Genomic DNA, 16,538 nt, shown 5'->3' on the forward strand with positions numbered 1-16,538 from the left:
AATGGGGGACCTAGCTGAGCTGCTCCGCTGGGAGCTGATTATCATTTCCTAGTAACTCCTGATACAAGGACTTTCACATACATTATGAGCATCAGTGAACCTGGGAATCACTGTAAGTATTCGGGATAAAATGTTTTTAAAGTACATTTTTCCTTTTCTACCAGAGGTACAGTCACACCTTGTAATTAGGAATTGTAATTGGGCAAACTTGTCAGTGAAAATCTCTTTTCCACAGAGAAAGAGGATGATCATTATATCCACCTAGTAAACAACCAGAGCCCTCTTGCATTATTTATAGGTTTGGTCTTCTAAGCACAATTAGGTCTCTTGGTAACTAACTCCTGTTCACATTAAGCCTATTATTTTTCATTTCTACATGATTCATTCGCACTATTGCCATTTTTCAAAACACTATAGGAAAAACCACTTCTTTAATCACTCGATCACCTAGATGCTGTTGCTATGGGATAAACCACATTGCTATCGCTCAATTTAATAAATTGGGTCTCAGAGCTTCCTGAAATCCTTGTTACGTAGACTCCAATGGCTTTCACTGTGCTAGGACATTGATCTTATTCTGGTTCCGGTAATGAACTTCTGTGTGCACATTTTAGGCCTAGTAATTTATTTCACCTTGATTATTTGAACAAAATGACAATCTGGTCTGACCTGCTGAAGGGTAATCTCGTGGACCAAGAGCACTTGTCCTTTTTTGCATCCTGAATAATCAGGGAGCATCCTTCCTTTTCATGAAAATGAAGAGGAGCAACTACATTTGAATTCTATTAGATTTACTTCCCAGCCACTTTGGTAGCCTTCCATTTACATGCTCACGTGGGCATAACACCGATAGCCATGCCCTTGCTGCTCAAACCAACGTTCTCTATTCCCTTTCATCCCAGCAACCTGTATGATTCTCTTCTTTAAAGCGTAGCACAGAATTCAAGTTAAAACATTCTGGAACTGACTCTGTTCATTCTACTTATTAATATTTTTAAAGCTAAATTTATGGGAAATTTCAATAACACGCAAAAGTAAAAAAGTAATGAGTACTTAGTAACATAGTCATCACTGCCTCCACCTCGACAGCAGTTCACATGTTGCCCTTCTTGGTCATCTGACACTCTCCACATACGTAAAAAGGTTTTGCTGGTATATTTTAAAGCAACTTCCAGATAAGATGTATATCATGTGTAAATTACTTTTTAAACATGATAGTATTATTATAGCACTAAGCAAAATTAATGATAGTTCTGTACTATCATCTCATATTTAGACCATGTTTCGTTGCCCCCCATTGTTTCAAAAATGCCTGTTTGCAATCAATCTGTTTAAATCAGGGTTCATGAAGTTTTCCACATTGCATTTAGTTGGAACATTTCTTAGGTCCCTTTGAAACCAACAATTCTGTCTCCGTTTTCCAGAGCATTTCTTCGTTTATAAAAGTGGCGTTCTTACTTTATTTTTCCAGCAAATGCTCAGTGTTGACGGGCTAAGCTGGCCTGATACATGTGTAACCCACCAGTCAGTCACATGGGTGACTCCCTGGCTTTCAGCCTGCTGGAAGCAGCCTCTCCATGACGCTTAGATAAAAATTGCTGGGCCTGGGTGCACTGTCCCTCTCTGGAGCATGCCAGTGCCTGCCTTTCTCTCCCCCTCCTGCCATCCCCCAGGCATGTTACCTTTTCCTTTCCCTCTCCTAAGCTCCAAGGGCCCTTCTTCTGCCTCTCTAACTTTTTTTGGGAACCTACACAGCTCATCTGGTTCCTTCCTTCCTTCCTTCTTTCCTTCCCTCCTTCCTTTCTCTCTCTCCCTCCCTTTCTCTCTCTCTCTCTGTCTCCCCCGCAAAGACTACATTTCTTTATTTTTAGGGAGATGGAAAGAGAAGAAGAGAAACACTGAGCTGTCAGAGAAGCATCAATCAGTTGCCTCTCTCACACCCCCAGCTGGAGACCTAGCCCACAACCCAGGCCTGTGCCCTGACTGGGAATCAAACTCGTGACCTTTTGGTTTGCATGTCGACACCCAACCCACTGAGCCACACCAGTCAGGGCTGGCTCACTTCTACTACCTCTGTCACTTTTTAAATAAACTCTCTCATATAGTTTGAAAAAACATTACTATGCCTCAATAAGTACAATAAAATGATCAATAAAATAAATGGATATAATCAACAGAGAATTAAATATGGAATTTTACTTTACAATAATCATTTGATATGTGCTAACCTCACACTAAGCTTTCATGGTGAACTATTCATAAGGCAGCATGGTTTGGGGCCCATCTTTCTAAAGAGACCTCAGCCCAGAAGAGCACTTGCATAATCATTATACACAAGGTATGTCTGCTCTACCTGTAAGTGCAGATATAATTGACTGAGTAAATGGAACATTTTGATGTGCTAGTAAACCATGCTTAGTATGAGGAATCTTTTCTACTGTTAAAAGCACCCTGGTTTTAGTGCCTTAAGATGTGATTTTTAAGATTTATAAAGTTGAGAGACCAGATGGCTTCCTTTCCAAACATTTATATTTTTCTCAGCCCAATAGCAGGAAGCTCATTTCAGATTGCATTCCTGTGTTAGAATTGTTGCATTTCCTCTCCGTCAGAATAGAAACAAGTTGAGATGTGTGATAAATTTTCAATACACTGTATAAACTGTGGTATTGCTACTTGTTTGCATAATATTGCATGAGTGATTCATTCGAAGTACACTGTCTAAAATCTCAGATATGAGGAGTGGAGTGCTGAGTGGGTTTTAGAACAGATATGGGAATTTTGCATTTTTTTCTTTTCAACTAGTCAAAATACTAAAGATTTTATGTACTGCAGGTATGTAGAGAAAACAACTTTAGATTTATGCAAATAGGATAGAGCTGCACAAAATTAATTTATTTCTGGAATGGTGTTGGTAATGGTTTTATTTATTTATTTATTTTGATATTACTCAATGTGATGAGAGTTGGAGCAATAGTGAAAGACTGTGAGAAACCACCTTAGAGAGAGAACCTTAATGGAGAACCTACGGCAATTTCATATAGTTTCTCAAAAGATTTATAATCAGGTCTGTTTCGGAGTAGGTAGAAGTAGTCTTATTTCAAGGAACCCAAGTTTAGTTTGATAATTTTCTTTTAGTTATAAACAGTGTAACCTGCTACAAAGCTTAGAGTTCTGATGTGGTCAAATCTCTCATTTTCCAAATTTATCATTCTTGAGGTTCCTACCTATCCTGATTAGCAAAAAGTCTGATTTATTCCTCTTTATCAACCCTTCCTCTTGAGCCTCCTTGGGGCAACTTTGCCCACAAGCCACCTGAGCTAAGTTTGAAGTGTTTAAGGAGTCAACCCTTCTTCCACAGGTATAGCAAGAACTGCACAGTCACATTAGCTCATGAACAATACCACATCCTAGGAACTGGTCCTATACCAATCCACAGATAACATTTTTCCAACCCCTTTTGGTCCACTCCTTGTATGGGTCCCCTGGAGCTTCCTTAGCTCATTAGCATAAGTTCAGTCATTTTTTTTTTTCCCAAAGCTTGGCACAGAGCCAGGGTGACTGGGCACCAAAGGACTTTCCATCTTAGCCACAAGTGTCAACCAGACCCTTCTTCGTGTCTTCATTACTGAAACCTATTGGGTCTTCAACTTGAATATGCATTAGGAAACATGAGCAGCTTGAAAAAATGCAGATTCCTTGACCCCACACATAGAATTCTCCTTCAGGGGCTCTGGAATGAATCCAATTAAAATGTTATTTTAATAGTATTCCAGGTGTTTCTGATGCAAGTGCAAATATATTACCTACTAGAGCAGTGTTCTCAATCCACTGATACATATTTGAATTATTTGGGCACTTTAAAAACTTGTTAATGGCCCTGGCTGATGTGACTCAGTAGATTGAGTGCCAGCCTTCAAACCAAAGGGTCGCTAGTTTGATTCCCAGTCAGGTCACATGCCTCAGTTGTGGGCCAGGTCACCAGTGGGGTATCGTGTGAGGGGCAACCACACATTGATGTTTCTCTCTCTCCTCCTCCTCCCTTTCTTTCTCCCTCCCTTCCTTCTCTCTAAAAATAAATAAATAAAATATTTAAAAAATAAAAAGATGCTTTGAGCTCGGGCTGTGAACCAAAGTGTCGCAGGTTCGACTCCCAGTCAGACCACATACCTGGGTTGCAGGCCATGGCTCCCAGCAACCACACATTGATATTTCTCTCTCTCTTTCTCCCTCCCTTCCCTCTCTAAAAATAAATAAATAAAATCTTTTTAAAAATAATAAATAAATAAAAATAAAAATATGCTAACGCCCAGGACCCTGTCTTCCATCAGTTAAATCAGAATGTTTGAGTTCAGCAAAGGTGTGGACATTTTCCAAAAGCTGTGCTGGTCATTTTAATTGCAGCCTGATTTGAGGCCCATCCTGATTTGAGTCCCATTATCTGAGACTGGAATGATCAGCACAGATCACCAGCCATCTCCTCTCCCAAGTTGTGAGAGTCTCTTTGGGGCACTTAATGTTTTTCTTGTCACATAACCTTCATGAAGGCCACTATTGCCCACTCTCCCAGGTTTTCATGTCTTCAAAATTCAGGGACCCCTGTTTTGTTTTGTTTTGTTTTTCTTTTCTTTTTTTTTCCCCATAAAATTGGCTCTTCCAGGGTTGTGAATATTAAATGAAGAGATATCTATAGCTAAGAAATAGGTGATTATTCACCTACATTTGTACAATTATGTAACTTTTCCTGTAGCAGTTGCAACCAATTGAGTTCACCTACACAGAGAAGGCCTTCCCTTGCTAGAATTGTTATGACCTTATACACACCCCAGCACACAGCCCTACACTACTAGCTGTCAGTCTTACTGTATGGATTTGGAGAGTGTTGTCTAACCTGGGACCTTCTGTGTCTTCACTCTAATTTGGGATCAAAATACCAGACCCCTTCACCTTAGCTTCATCTGACAGAATCCTGAGCAGAGCAGAGATCAGCCATGTCACCCTAGACCATAAACCCGAATAGACCATGTAAATCAGTCTGGCTAAGGCCATTGAAGCTAGTTCAATAAAGACTTAACTTTAGAACCAAGGTATAAATGTTTCATCTGCTTCCTCAATAAATGAATGAATTATTTTAAAACCAACAGCAGAGATGGCAGAGGGAGAGAGGGGATTTTAAACATCACCTGCTCTTTTTAAGTCCTGTTCACTTTAAAGCAGTTGTACATCTATGTTGAATAAGTAATGACACTATGGCATGGTTTATAGAAATCAGTAAAGCAATTCGTAATATATATGAATGAAAATTACTTGATGGTTTTAAGCGTACATATGTAATTGTGGAGATATCAATTATAATATGATAGATTAAGGTTGCTAAAAGTTTTTATTTTAATTTTTGGTTGATATTTGTGCACGTGAAGAAGTTTTAGCTGGAGGGATTGGGGGGGGCTTCGACACTGCCCCCTCCCATTAACCACTTGAGAGCCATCCCAACAAACTTCCAATGTAAAAAATAAAATAAAAAATAAAAAATATGGAAGTGCAGCTTCAAGACAAACTGTGAACATCCACTTCCCACCCAAACCTTCCAGTCAACTCGCCGCCACTGAGACCCTTCTGGGCAGGAGCCCCGCAGTGGCCAGTGATGTGGGAGCGATTGTTAGAGGTGTGTGGCGTCTCCCCGCACCTCTAGGAATAGCCTGCGTTCAACATAAACTATTATCACCACCTATGTATTATTCATTTGTCTCCTAAATAATTCATTTCTAAATACACTCCACATGTGACTTGAAATTCTTAATAGCATGTAATAAAAATGGCTGAATGCCAAGTGCGTGTGCTTTTTGGTGTCATAAAAACCACTGGGGTTATCTGTGATTTTTTTTTTTAATTTGTGCCATCAATTTAATGACTACTGTGATTATTAGAAACACTCTCGCTAGTTTTCTGCTGAAAATAAAGAATTAAAAAAGGATTCCTCTGACTGCTTAAGAAAATGTTAATTCCTAAATTGTCGAGTGATCACAGACATTCAGACTTGCTCTAAACAGCTCTGTGCTTTTCCTTTAGCCATCTCCTGTCGAAGGCAAGACGGAGGACAGGCTGGCATCCAGGAATGCCTCCGGTATGCCGGCCCTGTGCCAGCCCTCACCCAGGCCTGCCAGGTCCCCTGCCAAGATGACTGTCAGTTCACCAGCTGGTCCAAGTTTTCTTCATGCAACGGAGACTGTGGTGCGGTTAGGACCAGAAAGCGCACTATTGTTGGTAAGAATAATTCATTGGAATGCCTGTCGAGGTACAAAAACAAAACAAGTCAGACCAAGAGAGTTCTGACAATGTATCTGGAAAATGCATGGGTATGCCTTATTGTTGGTATACTTATATAAATGTGCATATACATATATTGTGTATATATAAGTATACCAACAATAAGTCAATGGATTCCAATGTGTGTTTTCATGTAAGTTGGCAGGGCAGACACATTGTGTAATTTTGGTATGAAGGAAAAGTGACCTTGAAAATCAAACTCTGTCTTCCTATGACAGTACTTGGAAGGTTATCTTTTGTTTTAAGTATGTACTTTTGCTGGATTGCCTACAGACTGTGCAGTGTTTGGAAAAAGTGTTTGGGAGCAAGAGGAAAGGTTGCCACTTCATTTTCCTAACCCATTCTCACTGTCACAGCCTCACTTATCCTTTACACCCTAGCAGAAGACTATGGCATTAATTCTGTATCTCAAAACTGCATTTTAAAAGGCAGTCACAGTGACAAAAAAAAAAAACAGAACAGTGATGTAATGAGCAAGAACAAGAGCCATTGTACTGAACTAAACCCTGGTGCATTCAAAAATACCCTCAGTTGGCAAAAGAAACGTAAAAATATTGGTGCTAGTAGACTCATCAGAATTTAAAAGTTATAAAATAAGCCACCTGTCATAATGAAAACTATATGCCCTGGCTTATAAAAGTTACAGATAAATATATGTAAAACATACATAACTAATGATGGTCAATATAATTAAAGAGTCTATAATATATGATACCACATAATAAATATAAACATATATGATTTAATTAAAATAATGATATATAATTTTTAAACACATGTTACTGTTATATGTCAGGGTCTTATTTTAACAGGGAATTTATTTACATATATGTACAAATCATTTCTAATATTTTAGGCTGATATTAAATACCTTCATTTTGAATATTATTTTGATATTTCCTGTATTAATCACCAACTATGTCAAAGTGACTACTCTTCAGAAATGCTGAAAAATGCAAAATCATACTCAGAAAAATAAATACAAAAATCTCATTTTCTGGATTGCAGTCCTTTATAGTTGTATCATCTATTTGGAATTCACAAAAAAAGCTGTGAAGCTCAGGGTGGTGACTCTCTCCATTTCGTATCGTAAAGGAGAGATGTAGGCAGGTACCTCCCACTTCCCAGTCAGTGAAAACACATGATCCTTTGGGAGGATTTTAATCATTTTAAAAAATATAAAAATCACCACAACAGTGCCTAATGTAATGAGCTATTTTTAAAAGGGAAAAAAAATTTCACTATGCAAAGCACCTGACACTAACAAAAGCCTAGATAAAAAGCACTGTGGGTGAGAAAATAGCATTTATTTATAGGCTGCTGTAGAACAGGGCTAAAATGGACAAAGGTAGTTTAGGAAAGGAGAAAACGTAGGGGCAGCTTGAAAGTAATAATGATATTTTCCAACTGAAATTTCTCCACAGGAAAAAGTAAAAAGAAGGAAAAATGTAAGAATTCTCACGTGTACCCTCTGATTGAGACTCAGTACTGTCCTTGTGACAAGTATAACGCGCAGCCCGTGGGGAACTGGTCGGACTGCATTTTACCAGAGGGGAAAGTGGAAGTGCTGCTGGGAATGAAAGTGCAAGGAGACATCAAGGAGTGCGGGCAAGGCTATCGTTACCAAGCAATGGCATGCTACGATCAAAACGGCAGGCTGGTGGAAACGTCCAGATGTAACAGCCATGGTAACCCAGTTTTTCTTCACTGTTACACATTCACTGCTTTGGGAGGTGGAGGTAAATTGCACATGTATGAGAACGGAGGGAAATGAAGGCTTACATTATTATTTTTGAAATTGAACATTATGGGGCACCACCCTGTACACATAGTATTTATATATAACAGGACATTTGGTAGCACTTGTCTCATCCGGGAGTTGACCATTGAGTCCCAAAGTTAGTAGCAAAGAAACTTTATGGGTAGGCAGAATGGTGCCAGCGCCTCCTTTGAGGTTAAGAGTATGTTGAATAGACCCAACCATCCCCAACAGGTGTCTGTACAGAAAGAAAGGGAGGAGATTTCAATTGAATTTAATTTGAGAATCAAGTTTTAAACCAGACAAATTTTTAATAACCAAACTGACAAGATTTGCAATCTGCCTAAAATGTCAAGTGTCAGAGAAGAAAGATTGAAAGCCGTAACTGGTGAAAACTCACAAATATTTGTTTATTGCTCATTGAGTTGAGATTGGCAAAAAAAAAAATACCCTTGGGAAACTTTGCACATTTTTTTACTTCTAATCCTAAATAAATAAATAGCTGAAAAACTGTGATGATAATTTAGTTGCCAAAAGTTTGTGAAGAGTGGTCATCTTTGGCCAACGTATGCAGTGAGCTCTTTGGTTCTAAGTCTTGGTATAATCAGCCTTCAACATTGTTTCTCCATTACTCTTTTATTTTAATACAAGTGTCTTTTTATAATGGAATGAAATCAGTTTACTGTGGGTCAGCCTGAATCACAGAGGTTGCATATTTGCAAATACAAGACAATGATCCTCCTACCTTCTTCATGGAGGTGACCTAGGAAGTCAGGTTCAATTGCTAGGAGGGGGTTCCATGGCAGGTAACTTCCGGTCTTGCTGAAATAATTTCTGTTGGAATGGTGCTCCTCTAGTTTTATTCTATGGTTCAGAAAACATTATGAACTAATAGGACCATCTCACCTTTAAAAACCATCAGGGTATCATAGTGACACATTGATTGGAATCTTTTATACATGTTCTTACAAGGAAGTTTCCAAAAAAACCTTATCTGTTTATTAACCCTACCTCATAGTTCCTGTTTTATCAATGTAGAGTGATGTAAGTCTCAAAGTTTCCATGATATTGAAGCTCTAGATGTATTTTTCAGCTTAATATATGTGCATTGGGAAGTTTATGATTATTCCATATATTTAGAATAATAACTATAAAAGAAAAAGAGTTTATTGCTGCTAATAGGCACACTTTGAAAAACATCTCTAAGAGTAACTATTTTATTCTCTATATCAAATAACAGAGGTGCTATAAACTAGATACTAGGAAAAATGCAAATGTACTTCTCATTCAGAGATGATACGATGATAATATATAAGATTGTAATTAGTCATTAAAATGTAAAATTGAAGATTACTTTAAAAATGTGTTTCTCCTGGAATGTAGCAGGTAGGTGTTTGCTCACACTTAAAATTGTTATGCATAGTGAACCACCAAGATAATCATGTTTCGCACATAACCAGTGAGCTTGCAGAACGATTCTCATATATTCCCGCTTTTACCCTGATCTGTTAATGAGATGCAGGAGTGCTTCTGCACTCCTTAATTTTAGAAAAAACTTTTAGAATATCCCATGACTGCCACAAAAATGTCTGAGCAGATAAAAAAAGTAAAAGGGCAAAAATAATTGAAGGTTGGCAAAGGCAGTAGAGTTCCCAGCTTAGTATTGTCGATTCGAAGCACAAAGAAAGCAACACTGCATTCTGGAAGAAAAGTACATAGAGAAAAACGATGGGCCCTTGATAGCACTGATCTTGGTGAGGATTTCGAAAGGGTCTAAGATCCTTCCTAAGTGAACTGTTCCAGTTCAGTTCTTTGTGTCTGTCCAACACTATTCCTTCTTTATTAAATCCGACCTATGATGGATGTCCAATGGAATATTTTAGTGTTTACTAATGTATTTACTCCAAGAAAAGCCTGAGGAATTTCTATTGCCTAATTCCTTTGGAAATTATTACTTTTTAAATATGTTCTGTCAATTCTGATGGTGTCAGGAAACTGCCATAACTTTGGCCCTCTGTCCCAGGCATGCGCTAATGTGCGGTTTCTATGTCCACTGCCTCCTCTCAGTCAAATCAGCTTTACAGATGGATGGTAGAAATGCCATTTTTAAGTTGCTCTCAAGAAAAAGTCTCTTCCTACTTTCAGGTTAAGTATGGAATTGACTCCCACATGTGTGTAGTACAGAGACACTACTCCCGTCTTCCATAAGGACCTCAGGGCATTTCTATTTAATGTGCATTGTTCACCTGTGGATCATATTATCATTTATTTTACTGACAAAGCAATTTTACTTTTACCAGTTTAATTATATTATTTTAGGCCATTTCGCATGTAGTCACTCTTTTTTTAATGTCTTAACTTGAGGCACAATTCTATTAGGCCTGGAATTCTTCATAATAGTAGATTCTGTATATTGAAAAGCTATACCCATTCTCCGAAAATCAGATCTGAAAGTATAACTTGGGAACCACATAAATATTCATTCATCTTTATAAAGGTATTAAATATAGTTCCTGCACAAATGTTGATATATAAATACATTTCTGGCATTTATTCTAAAAGCATAATACAAATTATATGCATTTCCTTTGGTATGAAACTTTGTATAGTATCACTATAGCAACAGATTTTAAATCTCTCAAAAACCAAATCACACATTTTCTACTCACTGCTAGAATCCTTTAAGGTCTTAATTAATTGGTTTACTAGAAGTTATTGAATGTCTAACCACATAGTACTGGGTACTTCTTAATCACTTAAAATTTCACAGAACAAGAGGTAGAATTCCTGAAACTTTTTTTATTATATCATTTAACCTTGATATTTTAAAGAATCTTAGAAGTAACCAAGCTCGTATGCAAGGTACACGTACTCAAGATTTCCATGAAACAGGAGTGGTAGCGTTTTACATGCTGCTGCCTCCGCCCTACCCCACTGTCCCCAAGTCCCTGATCCTGCTCTTCACCTTGTGTTTCTAAAATATATGTCACTCTGTAACATATCACATAACTTACTTCTTATGTTTCTGAATTATGTTTTATCTCCTGGACATGAATATAGATTGATGAGGGTATTTTATTCACTGCTGTAGCCCAAGCACCTAGAACAGTGGGTGCCCAATAAATATCTGTAGGGTAAATGAGTAAGTGAAGAGCTGGAGAGAATTTTTGTAGTTGCATTTGATTCACAATTAGGTTTAGACACTTCCTTTTTTTCCCCAGACTGTCCTTCTGTGTCAGATTTCTGGGAAATAATCAGACAGATCATTGAGAAAAAATAAGATCTGTGGAAGAAGAGCTTTATGTGGCGCAAACTTTTTGACACTTATCAAATATCTGTGCTTCTCTCTACCTACTTAATGGGAGAAAAACTAGTAGTCACACACCTACTTTACTGAATTAGTCCCATAATATCAACATTGGTGAGACTCCTGATTGCCACTTAAAGCTTATTCAAAATTGCCTGATTTGTATAACACTGAGTTTGGACAATGGCTTACCCTCTTGGTTTATATCATATTAGTAACTGTGACAAACTGCATTTTCCATGCCTGTGTTTACACAACCTGTGCAAACATGTGCTTGCGCAATCTGTACAAACCTGTGTTTCCCAACCTGTGTTGTTAATTGAGAGCATGCGGTGTTTATTTAAGTCTGTTTGTTCCCACTCACCTTTCCTTGAGAAAATAAGGAATAACATTTCTATTTAATTTATTCAGATGGGATACTTAGAAATTGAATTCGATAAAGTGTAAAAATGCCAAATGTTCAAGTATGGAGCTCCATGACCTGTGTAATTCACTTCAGACACTTCTCTTCAGTCTTCACCCTCAGCAAATTTGTCTTTGCTGTTTCTCATTGGCAGGTCATGCCATAGTGCACTATCAATATGTGTTGTAAAATTGAGCTTAATTATATTTGTGATGTTAATACCTATTAATATCAAGTAGCAGAAAGGCTTATCTGTTACCTTACGGCTGTTTTTCCTGAACCCAAGCTGTTTAATATGCATAGCTTTCCTGTCGCCTAAAAGTAATATGTCTGTTGCTACCTATCAAATACTTGCCAACAGGGAGAGAGAGATCATAAGAAAACTAAAGAATCAGCTATTGGGTTAATTTGTCACCAAATGTTTTCTTAAAAGGCCAGATAGCAAATGTCTTAGGTTCTGCAGTCCAAAATGTCTCTGTCACAACTACACAGCCCTGCCATGATGGCATGAAAGCAGCTATAGACAATATGTGAGTGAATGGCATGGCTGTGTTCCAATAAAACTTTATTGGCAAAAACAGGCTGCCAGACTGTGCTGTCATTTGCCAACTGGAATGTAAACCCTTGCTACTCAAAATGTGGTCCCCAGCCCAGCAACATAAACACCACAGGGGAACTCTTGGAAATGCAGAAGTACAGCTCCTGTTGCAGACCTGCTGAGTCAGAATCTGCGTTTAGACACCATTCCCCGGGGGAGTGTTTCTCTTACCCATCTGAAGTCGACTTCGTTGGATCACGCAGACACTCACAGGGTTTGGTAGGGATCATGATCTGGAACCTTGGAGGCAAAGGCCTGTGGAGATCACCTCCTATAGATCCTCAACCTGATGCTGCCTTGGGCAAAACCATGAGCACCTCCCTTGTGAGATTCACTTGATTACCAGCTGTGGGGACAATTAGGAAATGTTTGAAATTATAAGGGCAGGTCTTCATAAGATGAATGACTACTTAAGATATGATTTTGAAAACAGAATGAGTCTATAGGACTTTCTGTGGAAAGGATATTGGCAATTTAATGATTGCCCTGAGGGAAATCTTTTCCAGTTCAGACGAGAACTGAAGGAGAGCTCTGGGTTTATTTACTGCCTGATTGGTAAACACAATACCCTGTTTTATTACAGTGTTGTGCACATTTCACTTGGTGCACTCCATAGCCATGGCCAAGGGCCCTAACACCATCAGGACTTCATACTGCCACCTGGACATCACACTGGCATGCGGACTGCAATATTTTTAGGTCACATTACCCCTTCTAATCGTTGCAGCTTGTTTTCTAACTGTAGTCACTTTGAATAGTTCAGAGTAGTTTGTCTAATGACTTAAGAGTATAGGATTAAATTTTCTTTAACATTAATTTTAAAATACAGTGATTTGTATTGACTCTGACATGTTTTCTCTCGTTGCCTACTGTGTTTATAAATGATATTACAGAGAACCTTCCAGACATTAATGAATGGCTTTAGCAATTGTTTTGGGAAGCATCTGTGGGACTCAATGTGTGTCCACTCAAGTTTGCTATTTTGCAAAAAAACACTTGTTGGCACCCAAAATTGCTCTTATAGATGATGTAACCATGCTGGGGTTGGGGACCCAAAGGTCTGTGACCCACTGTAGGTTTCTGGCTTTGCACAGGAAAGAATTCAAGTATGAGTCAGCACAGAGTTTAAAGTGAAAGTGATTTTATCAGTGCAGCACTGAGAAAGACGATGGGCTACTCCATGGACAGAGTGGCCCCCATTTAGCAGAATTTGCTTCCTTTATTAAGATTCATGTAATCAAGGGGTAGGGTATTCAGTGAAGGGGTGGGATATTTAGGATCTTCTCAGGAAAGGGGAGGAGATTTCTGAGTTGCTCCATCAACCACTTTGTCTCCTTATAGGGCTTTTCATTTCCCATCCTAGAAATAAGGGGTGTGTCATTTAGCGTGTCAATGTATTATAATGAGCATATAATTCCACCGTTAGGTGTCTGCCAGTTTCAAGCCATGAATCTGGGGGTGGAGGTGGTCTTCCTTCTTCCTGATAGGTTCTGCAGCTTTTATCTATTTCAGCTGTTCTGCCACATGCCCTATCTCGTAGGGTTTGCTTCCTTCTTGGCTTGTACTACAGCACTAATTATTAAAATTAAATAAAAGCTCTACACATTTTACAAATGAAACAAAAGACTTTTAATAAAATATTTTCAAATTATAAGTATAATGTCCCTTATATGATAGCTTCCAATATTATTGTTTAATAGCCTAAGTAATTTCTTTATATCACCGGCGTCCTGCAGTTGTGATGCAGATGATTTCAAAATTATAATGTTTAAATTACCACCCCGGCTACTACAAGAAACTGTAAATACCAGATACTACCTTGTAAGTTAGGGACTGCAGTACACAGGCCACAGGTGTGGAATTGTTTTCTAGTAGAATTTATGGAAACAAAGAAAAAGAACCATCAGCAAAACTAAGAAAGGGAATATATCCTGGGTGTATCTGTGGTACAAGTGCCCGGTTGAATAAAAAAATTCACATAGTACTCCATTTACAAATAGATTTTAGTTCAAGAGTATGTACTTTTAGGACATTAGGTGGAACTCAGGGTACAACTGATAAAAATATTTATGATTACGGGGAGAGTGGATCTAATGATAACGTGATCACTCAACCGTAATGTGACTGGAATGTATTGCTTTCGGTGATGGGATGCTGTGGAAGTTTATGAAAGTTTAATATTGGAGGTTAATTAAAAACAAAATTGAATGAGAAAGTGCACCTTTTCATAGTGGATGCTAGTATTTGAGGAAAAGCATGTTCAATTAAACCAGGCAGGAAAGGCTATAAAGAGTCTTGTAAACAAGCTGAAATGGAGTGCTATGTCTCTGCAAAGCTTTTTAAGTTGATGCCATTTATTTAATGTCTAATTCATGTCAGAATTTAAATCTTTCATTTAGTAGCCTAGGTAGTTAGTACTGCTTTTGCAATTATCATTCACAATGGAGATCTTCCCTTTCAAATGGAAAAGAGAGGCAGAGGATGAGGGACAAACGTTTCCAGAGGTATTAATTGCACATTTAAAGAGCTAAGGGAAAAAGGAGTGGATTACTCTGGATACTTGAGTATCAAAAAAAAAAAAAAAGCAATTGTCTAGCATTGAATTTAAATAAGGTATGGATACCAGCATTATTCTCGGACAGGCTCCCTGAAGGAGAACGACTACTGAGGTGGTGAGAGAGACTTCTGTGGGAACATGTCCTGCAGCTACCCCTCAGGTCAGGTGTGGTGGGAAACCATCTGGTGTGAGCTTTTAGTTCGGTGTGTTCCGTGTCCCAGAGACCTCAGCTCATCTATTACTCAATACCATGGGCTTCAAACTGAGCTCCGCAGAAACCCTCCGGCCAGGCTGTCAAACATAGCCTCCAGTGTATCCCATACACTTACTGGGTTTTCTTTGCAGCTTTTTAAGCAGAAAGTGTTCTGCTACTTAAAATAAATTTAACTGCCAAGACCAATTCATCGTGTGCAACAATAAAAGAAAAATTGATCTTTGCTGTTGTAGCACAGGAGCCCCAGAGCAAGGAGCTGCTTAAGTGTTCATGATAGTCCAAAAAAAAACCCACCTGGTGGACTAGCCAATGTGGACGTGCCGTTTATTACTCACGTTACTGGGGAGCACGCCGATGACAGGTCACCTCGAGTGAGACCACACCTCCTCCAGTGTGAGGCTCCTTATAAGGGGTCCCAGACAAAGGCAGCAAGGGTCCAGATTGCACAAACCTACACGTGGCCTGGAGTTACATTACATCAGTATGCATGTGCAGAACAAAAAGGTCAAGAAGCAGTCACAGAACAAGACACCTCTACCAAAAGGAAATAAGGAGGGAGTTACAATCCATTCCCAAAACAATACACATTCCTTCTGGCCAGGGGCCCCCTGGCCTGCCCTCATCACAGGTGGTGAGAGAACCATGTATGGACCCCACAGCTTTTGTCAACAATTTCTGCTACTTTATTTTACTCTGTATCCTCTCTTTGGGCTCTGACCTCCTCTTCTCCTTAATGCCTTGCAGAAGTGACAACACTAACTTGAGTGAAATAATTAGAGTGTAATCTTCCCAATATCTGTGGTAATTTTAGTGACATCACCAGAGTCCTTCATTACTTATGTTGTATTGTCAGTTTTCATAATTCATAAAGATGCTAAATGACCTGTGTGAATCCACATATATATTCCTATGTATTAGTAAAGCCCTGCAAATCCAAGAAAGTTTTAAAGCTCTATATTCCATTAGTTGAGTTTAATCTCATTCCTAATATGCATGTATTTTTCTATTTCGAAGCATCATTGCAATGGTCATGGAGTGACCACGGCTTACGCACAGGGGTTTGTTTTTATAAATGCATGAAGGAGTCATAATATATCAGACATAAGCCAGATCTATGGATTGAAAAAATAACCTGAAAACACACCAACAAATGTGTGGGCATTTTAAATTTAAATTTTAAAGAAAAAACTCTGTACTTGCATATACTTCCCATGTTTTGCCCATTCCTTCATAATTGCATTGAAGGTCTATTTAGCTCTTAGAAGAAATTTTGTTAACTTCCATTAAAAACGATCGACTCTTCTTATGGTCTCTTTAAATAGCCATTTAAAAAAAAAACAACTTAAGTTTAGCCACATAATAGTTTCCCCTTCCTT

General features: G+C 38.4%; 1 protein-coding gene across 2 annotated transcripts in view; it reads left to right on the plus strand.

Moving 5' to 3' along the window:
- The window catches only part of THSD7A (thrombospondin type 1 domain containing 7A), a 369,265-nt gene that overhangs the window by 307,344 nt on the left and 45,383 nt on the right, over positions 1-16,538 (plus strand). For both annotated transcript variants that reach the window (XM_045827695.1, XM_045827696.1), the window contains exons 13-14: positions 6,067-6,261; positions 7,749-8,012. In XM_045827695.1, coding sequence (XP_045683651.1) covers positions 6,067-6,261; positions 7,749-8,012 — 459 coding nt within the window. The remainder of the gene's footprint in view (positions 1-6,066; positions 6,262-7,748; positions 8,013-16,538) is intronic.

This window comes from Phyllostomus hastatus, unplaced genomic scaffold (genome assembly GCF_019186645.2).
Source record: "Phyllostomus hastatus isolate PE091 unplaced genomic scaffold, TTU_PhHast_1.1 phas_scaffold_78, whole genome shotgun sequence".
Classification (NCBI taxonomy): domain Eukaryota; kingdom Metazoa; phylum Chordata; class Mammalia; order Chiroptera; family Phyllostomidae; genus Phyllostomus; species Phyllostomus hastatus.